Here is a 10058-nt window from a genome sequence, read left to right as displayed (position 1 = left end):
TTGTTTTGAACGCCAGGACAAGACGCAGCAGTCCCTGCCCGTCTAGAACCTCTGTGTTTCCTGTACTGAGAAAACAGCAAACTCTAGGCGACCATGACTCTGTCTCCACAAGAATAAAGGTGAAGATAAATCTGCCATTGGGCGGATCTGCATGGATGCCCCCAGTGGGAATCGAGCCCTTAAACCCTAGCAGTGTTCCTGCCTTGCTCCAGGAGTTGAGTTAGACAGGAGCATGGGAGTTATGTGTGTGGGTGTGCAGTAAAAAGTTATAAATCAATTCAATTGATTGTCAATTAATTTTCATTTATCTGTTTTCAATTGTTCATAACCCTCACTCACATACTCAACAGCTGCTGTTGGGTTTCTATGATTCTGGTTATGCATGCAGATCATATTTCCTCATTAGTTACTAGAATATTGTAGACATATGGCCATTTTTCCTACCATATTGTCTCAATTGAAGCTACTGCTCAGCTTGCTATTTCCTTGTCAGCTCATAAGAGGCAATTACAAGTTAAGTTGATCTTGTTTGGTTCCAAGTGAAAAAAAATCAGTCCAAATCTCAAACTGTTTGACAAGTAAGTTCATAGCATCGTTGATATTCAGAAGTCGGATCATGTCTGGCATTGGTCAATATCAACATGCGATCTCCTTGCCCGAGACGAATAATTAGGACTGCTAGCAGTCATGAAGTAATCCACAGCCCACGAACTGCCCATCGCAGTGGCCGTCCTCTACTAGCCAATCACGGCGGCCCGTCGTTGCACCTGGACGCACCTATGCCTCCATCAGGGGCGGGGCTTGGTTGTTCGGCAGTCTTTTTTTTGCTCCCGAAGCACACACACACACAGAGACACACACAGACACACACACACACACACACACATGCACAGACACAAATACACACACACACACGCACACACACATTGAGACAGACACATACAGACATGCACACATACAGGCACACAAAGACAGACAAACAAAACACATGCACACACACAGACACACAGACTCACAGACACACAGACAGAAACGCAAACAAACACTGTTTTTCTAGTAGATTCCGTTCATGGGCGATGGCAGCATTTCTCCCTTGAGGCTTAGCAGTACAAAGTAGGGAGCTATAGAGCACAGACACATAGATCAATGTAGTGTGGTCAGATTATTGGCACCTATTATGTTCATAAAATAACCACGATTTCTTTAGCAATCTTTGAAAGTGTTGGCCTGCGTCTGGGGATATTCTGGTGTCTCATATGTAAAAGAAAGTAGGCTTATTTTGGATGTGCATGTCATACTGGTGGAATCGACAAACACAAAGAGCCTGATTGGCAAATTTCAAAGCACTTTATTCCAACATCCAATGCATCTACATCAGTGTAAGTTGCAATCACACATTTCAAGCAAGGGAGCTGAGACTACACAATAAGTCTATACTGCCATCAGGGGGCCAGTGGATATAAATTCATTTTTCTGGAAAGAGTTTAGTGATTTAGTCTAGCTTGTCATTGCCTATCCCGCGTCCACAGATGTTTATGCCTTCTTATTTGTGGACATTGATGACTTTCTTAATCTGCTCCTTGACACTGCAGCTCAGCCAAATCTACCTCCTTTTGCTGGGGAAACAGACACAGACATAATGACGACTAAACATCTCATCCTAAACCTCCTCAAAACAGTAGCCCTCATCACCACCATCATCATCAATCATCATCATCATCATCATCATCATCATCATTATCGTCATCATCATATCATCATCATCATCATCATATATCACTGCCATGGCCAGTGTTCTTGAGATACATGGCATTCTGTATGTGTATCGCAATAACTTCAAAGATATTGACATAGTGTCTGTCTCACACACTGCTCCACAGTTCTTGAATTATTTCACTATTTATTACTCACACACCTTTTTCTCTGACGGTATAGATGGCCTCCATGCCACCGGAGATGTGGTCTGAGACATGGCAGTGCATCAGCCAGCTGCCAGCGATCTCCGGACGCATCTTCACCGTCTGCACAGAAAGAGGCATGAGAACAGCCCTCACAGCTCAGAGAGGGACATGAGAACAGCCTCACAGCTCAGAGAGGCATGAGAACAGGCTCACAGCTCTGAGAGAGCATGAGAACAGGCTCACAGACTCAGAGAGAGGCATGAGAACAGCCTCACAGCTCAGAGAGGGACATGAGAACAGCCTCACAGCTCAGAGAGGCATGAGAACCAGGCTCACCAGCTCTGAGAGAGGCATGAGAACAGCCTCACAGCTCTGAGAGGGACATGAGAACAGCCCTCACAGCTCTGAGAGAGGCATGAGAACAGCCTCACAGCTCAGAGAGGCATGAGAACAGCCTCACAGCCTCTGAGAGAGGCATGAGTAACAGCCTCACAGCTCAGAGAGGACATGAGAACAGGCCTCACAGCTCAGCAGAGGCATGAGAACAGCCTCACAGCTCTGAGAGAGGCATGAGAACAGCCTCACAAGCTCTGAGAGAGGCATGAGAACAGCCTCACAGCTCAGAGAGGGACATGAGAACAGGCCTCACAGCTCAGAGAGGCATGAGAACAGGCCTCACAGCTCAGAGAGGACACTGAGAACAGCCTCACAGCTCAGAGAGGGACATGAGAACAGCCCTCACAGCTCAGAGAGGCATGAGAACAGCCTCACAGCTCAGAGAGGGACATGAGAACAGCCTCACAGCTCAGAGAGCGACATGAGAACAGCCTCACAGCTCTGAGAGAGGCATGAGAACAGCCCTCACAGCTCAGAGAGGGACATGAGAACAGCCTCACAGCTCTGAGAGGGAATGAGAACAGCCTCACAGCTCTGGTCAGAGAGAGGCATGAGAACAGCCTCACAGCTCAGAGAGGCATGAGAACAGCCTCACAGCTCTGCTCACAGAAGTGAGGACTACACTGACATCCTAGCCAGCACCTTCAGATTCACTCAAACATTCTCTGGGGAGGTGATTGTGGGTAAAATGGACTGTATTTTAAACATTTGACCTTAATGCCACACACACACACACACACACACACACAGACACACACACACACACACACACACACACACACACACACACACACACACGGATTGTGCCGAAGTTGGGAGCGTGTCAACCATGAACGCTCCCAGGATCATTTCAGCCGCCTTGCTGGTTGCTCCGGAGGTACTGGTTTTTGACCAGTCTGAGGTACTGCTGCTGGTTTATGACCAGTCTGCACATGGAGGTTACCTGGAATGTGGCCGGAAACAGGTCGTACACGTCAGTGCGGTACCGCCCTCCACCCATCTAGAGGATGGACAGGACCGAGATCAGAACATGGGGAGGAGAGGAAAGAAACAGCATGATGAAGGAATGCCTTTTGCTTTTTGCTCAATTTTCGTTTTTCCTCCAATGTGGTGGAAGGTACACCGCTATAAGATGTGGGAACATCTTTGTGTGTGTGTGTGTGTGTGTGTGTGTGTGTGTGTGTGTGTGTGTGTGTGTGTGTGTGTGTGTGTGTGTGTGTGTGTGTGTGTGTGTGTGTGTGTGTGTGTGTGTGTGTGTGTGTGTGTGTCTGCGTGAGTGCGGGCATGCGTGCGTGTGCGTGTGATGTATACACACCTTGTATTCCACGCTGTGACCATGCCAGTGTGCAGAGTGTATGTCCACCTCGCTGCCCATTCCCATCAGGTACCAGTACACCTTGTCCCCCACCACCATGTTCAAACCCTCCAGGTTCCCATACATGCGACCATTAATGGCTACCGGAGTTAAAACATGGACATAGATGTTTACACCAGTTGAATTGTTGTGCTACGTTGTGTGTTTGTGTTTGCATGCGAGACTGGATGTGAGAGGTCTTTCAATTACATTTACATTTAGGGCATTTAGCACGCTTTTATCCAAAGCGACTTACAATAAGTACATTTGTCAGAAGAACGAGAAACAACAATATATCTCAATGATAGCTAGGATAAAATGCTATACAACTAAGTACTTTAACTGAGTATGTAACATACTCAGTTTTAACATACATAAGTAATATTTCATTGCATGCCGGCTTCAATCCTCTCACCGTGCATCTTGTTGCTTTCTATGAAGAGCTCGTTGTCCTTCAGCCCCCTGGGCGGGTTCACGATTTGGGTTCGGATGTTGTCATCCAGGTACCTGTAGATGATAACGATAATGAGAAAAACTACAAACTGGACCGGAGTGACCAGAACGTGTTACTGAAACTCTCTACTGTACCCACCAGCTCTCGTTCTCATCAAACACCATGAAGAGCGCAGCAAACTCCTCGACTTCCTTCTTCAGGCCCAGTGTCCTTAAGAGCACATTGTTATTACGTATTCATCGGTTAATCATGATGGCCTTATTGTAGGCCAATGTAATGGTGAGGTTTCGTTTCTGTTATCCTCAATCATACAATAATACAGAGTCATGAAATCATGTTTGGTCATGAATTATATTATAAACCATGGGTTTGAAAATATAGATTGATTTAAATGCCAAATATTGATGTATATTTTAAAAATCCAGACATTTTGTGACAGGAAAACCTTATTTATAGACTTGTACATTAAGATTTGTGAACTTAAATCATATTCACATCTGTTAATACATCCAGAATGCACATTTGCGTGTCTTACAACTTACAACCTTTGTTGTGAGTTGCAGGTCTGCTTTCATGAATTGTTCGATCTCACTTTGTGGATACAGACTGTTGGAAAACTCTCATTGTAAATACATACCGGCCCCAGCTGCTTCTGCAAATGACCAATGGACCAATCAGACCACTGTACATGTCCTGGGGAAGAGACCATCAAGGTGAGATTGCAGCTAAGAAGTTGTGTGTGTGTGTGTGTGTGTGTGTGTGTGTGTGTGTGTGTGTGTGTGTGTGTGTGTGTGTGTGTGTGTGTGTGTGTGTGTGTGTGTGTGTGTGTGCGTGTGCGTGTGCGTGTGCGTGTGTGAAGAATTAACAAGGCAGTGAGAAAAAACAAACAAATATCCAATCATAGATTGGCTGTTAGCCAGCAAACATAGAGTTTATATAAATGAAAATCAAGGATTTTCATTTATAAACTCATAAATCCAACCCATAAAACTGTAGGTTTGAATCCAACGCTCTACTCTAGAGGAGTACACTGGAGACACCAATGCTGAGGGCTCATCCTCCTCACTTGGTACAGGCCTACCTTGACTGTGTCGACGGTGGAGTAGTAGGCCATGACAGAACAGGACTCTTGCTGCTCGGTTGGTCCGGCTGTCTTGGTCAGGTACCAGGTGTAGGTGTGGGTCTCACCTGGTCCAGGCAATAGGATTAAATGGATGAATCACAATGATTATTGCATGCGTTGATTGCACAAAATAACTCAATGTAAGCCAAGTTTATAATGTTGAATGTACTCAAAGCATTTTAATCCTTGACGTATTGCTTGTTTAGAAGACTGTTGATACTAATTAGAAAACAATTCCTTTTTGTAACCTTAAAGCCGAAAACTTGTTATCTTACTGGAAATACACAACACATCTATATTGCCATCAGGTGGTCCGTGGATATTAATGCAACTTCTGGAAAGTTCTTATAGTTAACTAACTCGCACAGGCCTACTGCCCCCCCCCCCCCCCACACACACACACACACACACACAAACACACACACACACACACACACACACACACACACACACACACACACACACACACACACACACACACACACACACACACATACACACACACACACACACACGCATTCAGCGGACAAACCGACGGCCACGCTGGTCCCGTTCACCCACCCACCGACACGGTCATTACATGACCACGTATGGAGCGCACGTCTGTTCACGTCCCATGTGGGAACCCTTCGATCCGTTATTCATTCACTGTCAGAACTTCCAGGCCATATGAAAAAAAGCCCTCTGCTTCTCGCCACGGTCTGTATCTTCCTGTTCACCAACGGATCCCGGGCTACCTGATCATTCCCCTATTGAGGAAAGTTTTGACGCTGTTTTTGTCAGATTCTTAGTTGCTATTCAGTAAATGTATTAATTTATTTAATTTAGTTTTTTTTTAATTGTATTTATTAGTTTGGCCTGTTGCCAGCTGGATTATAAAAATTTAAATAAAAATACTTTTGCCTCTGTCTCTCTATCTGCACCTGTGTCAGAGCACACCATCGATTCCATTCGTTACAAACAGAGAAAACAAGCAAAGCCTGTTTCTGGCGCCCCCTGGTGGGCGTGTCTCTCCACACCTGGTGGTGTTTGGTAGATCACCGCACTCTCCGTCTTCACTCCGTGGGCGTGGATGGAGTATGGTCTGGACGCCATGTTCTTGAAGATCACCTTCACCCTCTGACCCACAATGCCGTGCATCATAGGACCTGGGATGACAGAATAAAGCGGAGCATAGTTGGAGAGGATCATTGGACAGTTTGATGAATTCTCTGGACATGAATTAATTATTAGTTAGTGTGAAAGCTGTATCAGCCAATAAGGGCTCTCTTGGTTCTCTCCTTTGCATTGTTAACGTTGAACATGGGACGTTTTTCACATATTTGACTTAATAGCCCACTACACACAAACATACACATACATGTGCACGCGGCACACGCACACCCGCACGCACACACACAAATTCAGCGTACCCATGACTCCCAGGTGCTCCATGTCGGCCGGTCGGTCCATCTGCCTGATGAACTTGTCATTGGTGAACTGGCGGTAGACCACCTTCTTGTAGCGGGAGCCGATAAATCCTCCCTGCTTGTCCAGAAACGCTTTGCCAGGACTGGGGAGACAGAAAGAATCAAACAGCTTTAATATTTTTTGAATTTTCAATGTGAAGCCTATTCTTTCAATCGAGCAGCGGCCATTACGGTCTGACCCTGAAACTCATGCAGAGGTCGTTGTGTAGAGCGTGTTTAGAGTGCACTCATAAATAACCACGGATCAAAAAGACGAAGCAATACCAGAACATTCTAAGCGGCGTGTTCACAAAGTATCCGGGCCTTTCTGATGCGTTCTGAATGTGAGAGATCTGGAGGAGATCTACATTTGGTGTTAAGGTCTTTGGCAAATGACGAGGCTCATGCACAAAGAAGAGGATTAGAAGCAAAGTAGCTTAATAAAAGTAGAACACGAATGGAAGATACATTACATATCATGTTAACATAATATTGGAATATGTTCAAATTAAAAAAGATGATGTCTGTATAATATTGACATCCAGCCAGCGTTTTCTTCCCCACCCTTTGTCAACAATAGATGTGGACCACGGCCCTGGCCTTAGTCCGATGTCTTCAGCAAAGCAAGATACAGAATCAGAATACTTGCAATGAAGGTAACGCCCTGAAGAAGTGGAATAAAGAGTAGTATAGTCATCTTCTAGAGATGACCCAGAACAAAGCCAATGTGTGAATGTGTGATAGGTGTGTTTGTGATGTGTACATGCCTACTGGTGGGTTCATCAGTAAGCCTAAGCTAGCTGAGCCTTAACCCCTTTCCCCTGATGAACACAGCGTTGAAATCTTTACAGGGAGCTCCGATCGTCCCTAAATTCGACAGACGTAGCGCCTGCAACTCAAGCTACCTGTGGTTGAGATCCGTGAACAGCCCTTCCTCCCAGGTGCGGTTGGGAGAGTAGTCCCAGGTGGTTTCCATGGCGGCGATGTAGTAGGTGGATGAGCGCAGCATGGTCTCGCCCTGCGTCTGGAACATGCTGCACTTCTCCACCGTGTAATTGGCTCGCATCCCAGCAGTGTAGTCGGCCGCCGTGGCCGACACCACCTCGAAGGACCCTGAAACATCCAGCGGGCTTTGAACTAAAGGAATACTATGGAACAGTTCCCTGTTCCAATATCTAAAAATGACTGGACCTATGATGCATACATTGTCAAGTCTTTTAAGTCAATTATCCAAATTGGTTGCAACAAGGTTTAAACCCAGAGAAACATGTACTTTGATTCATGGTAGCTTACTACAATGTGGTACTTTGTCAAGTGGCTCATGCCCGCCACCAAGCTAATGCAATGTTTCCTTATTCATTTTCTTTGTCTCTTTGGCAGATTTACACCATTCGATACACAGGAATCATACCGGTGATCACGTCTTTCTTTCTCCCCGCGCCACATCACTGTAATTTGCTGTAATTGAGTGTGTATCAATACTTTTACTTGCATTTTAATTAACAGTTACCATAAAGTGACAAAAAGAGCAAATAAAGTTATTAAATTGGCTGATAAAAAAGTGTGTGTGCTTCTGTGCGTGCAAGCGTGCGTGCGTGTGTGTATGTGCGTGCGTGCGTGTGTTTTACCCATGCTATCCGGCTCCATAATGACAGTGTGTGAGATGTGAGGGAAGACACTGATGCTGTCTCTCCTGGTCTGACGGTAGAGGAAGCGGTTGCCATAGAAATAGAGGCTGTGGATGTCCGGCTCGGAGCCGAGGCCCGACAGGTGCCAGGACACCTTGTCGTTCTTACACATGGTGAGGCCGGGGAGACTCCGGTACACGTAGCCGTTCAGAGCTGCCAGAGACAAAGAGCAAGGCGGCATGTGTTCAAATAACAGACGTGGATGCAATTGGAGAATCAAAGCATTACATTTACATTGAGGGGAACTGGCTGCTACTCTGAACCGAAGCAACATGCAACCATTCATTCACACATTCACACGCCGACGGCGGTGTCAGCCACGCAGGGCGACAGCCAGCTCGCCGGGAGCAGTTAGTGTGAGGCGTCTCGCTCAGGGACACCTCGACACTCGCAGGAGGAGTCGGGAATCTAACTAGCAACCTTCCGGTTACAAGTCAACCCGCTCTACCTCCTGAGCTACTGCCACCCACTACTGCCATTTGGCCTCATGTTGGACACTACCTCCTTGCATGACGGGGTTCTATAAACATTGTTTCCCCTGTAATTGAGACCCTCTTTGATATATAGACACCCCAGGTCTTAGCTCACGTGTTACTGTCCTTGACCCCAAAGACACCTCTCATTGCACACTTCCTTTAGGGCTTCGGCCTCCTAATTGATCATTCTAGTATATTTGAATGCCCTCTTTCATATAAATGACAGCTCCACCACTGGGGCGTGGCAGCATTTCTTCAGCCCTATCTGGATTGCTCACTATGCCTGCTCACCGTGCATTCTGTTGCTCTCCACAAAGCCCTCGTCTTCCTTGTTGACCGTGTTGGGAGACGTGGTGTAGGTCCTTATGTTGTGGTCCAGATACCAGCTCAGGTTCTCATCAAACACTGTGGCCATCAGGTGGAACTCTTTATTGTAGTTCTTCTGTGGAGCGGAAGGTCGATGGAGAGCGAGGGAGACCGAGGGAGAGAAAGAGAGAGAGAGAGCGAGAGAGAGAGATAGAGAGAGAGAGAGAGAGAGAGAGAGAGAGAGAGAGAGAGAGAGAGAGAGAGAGAGAGAGAGAGAGAGAGAGAGAGAGAGAGAGAAAGAGAGAGAGAGAGAGAGAGAGAGAGAGAGAGAGAGAGAGAGAGAGAGAGAGAGAGAGAAGAGAGAGAGAGAGAGAGAGAGAGAGAGAGAGAGAGAGAGAGAGAGAGAGAGAAAGAGAGAGAGAGAGAGAGAGAGAATGTTGAAAGATGCTCACTGCTAAATTACAATAAATGTTATCCTGTAGATGTCCTAAAGGTTTTAGCTTCTTGTACACAACAATAGATGCGACAGTTATGCTGATTAACGACGAGGCATCCAAAAATGTAGTTTTGTGTTTTGATATAATGCTCTAAGAAGACCCATCTCCACACACCTGGACACCTTTCTTCAGCGCTTTAGGTTTGCAGATAAGAAGAGGCCCGGCCAGACCAGAGTTGGTGTCTTTGACTGGGTCCACGGCAGAGTAGTAGAGGTAGGTCAGACAGTCAGCCCCGTCCCCGTCGGTCGGCCCAGCGCCGATGGGAACCAGCCACTCGTAGGTGTGTACCGTCCCAGGCTGGACCAGAGCCGCTGGAAGCGGGGTAACTATCCCTGCATAGAGAGGAACATTCGTAACCAACACTCCCGTGTAGATCAATGCATTCTGAAAACCCGATTGCTATTCCCGACAAAGA

General features: G+C 46.4%; 1 protein-coding gene and 1 long non-coding RNA gene across 3 annotated transcripts in view; one reads left to right on the top strand and one right to left on the bottom strand.

The window, feature by feature from the left end:
* Positions 1-1328: 1328 nt before the first annotated feature.
* The window catches only part of cp (ceruloplasmin), a 15831-nt gene continuing 7101 nt past the window's right edge, over positions 1329-10058 (bottom strand). For both annotated transcript variants that reach the window (XM_030372296.1, XM_030372297.1), the window contains 14 exons: positions 9758-9975; positions 9132-9282; positions 8305-8517; positions 7582-7789; positions 6641-6780; positions 6248-6376; positions 5187-5293; positions 4743-4798; positions 4244-4315; positions 4067-4158; positions 3613-3752; positions 3241-3297; positions 1916-2021; positions 1329-1616 (listed from right to left, as the gene is read on the bottom strand). In XM_030372296.1, coding sequence (XP_030228156.1) covers positions 1594-1616; positions 1916-2021; positions 3241-3297; positions 3613-3752; positions 4067-4158; positions 4244-4315; positions 4743-4798; positions 5187-5293; positions 6248-6376; positions 6641-6780; positions 7582-7789; positions 8305-8517; positions 9132-9282; positions 9758-9975 — 1712 coding nt within the window. In that variant the 3' untranslated portion in view covers positions 1329-1593. The remainder of the gene's footprint in view (positions 1617-1915; positions 2022-3240; positions 3298-3612; positions 3753-4066; positions 4159-4243; positions 4316-4742; positions 4799-5186; positions 5294-6247; positions 6377-6640; positions 6781-7581; positions 7790-8304; positions 8518-9131; positions 9283-9757; positions 9976-10058) is intronic.
* On the top strand, positions 2034-3094 carry LOC115555443 (uncharacterized). Its single transcript, XR_003978872.1, has 2 exons — positions 2034-2834; positions 2866-3094. It is a non-coding gene; the product is annotated as an uncharacterized LOC115555443 (long non-coding RNA).

This window comes from Gadus morhua, chromosome 12 (genome assembly GCF_902167405.1).
Source record: "Gadus morhua chromosome 12, gadMor3.0, whole genome shotgun sequence".
Classification (NCBI taxonomy): Eukaryota; Metazoa; Chordata; class Actinopteri; order Gadiformes; family Gadidae; genus Gadus; species Gadus morhua.
This window is presented reverse-complemented; position numbering and strand designations above follow the sequence as displayed.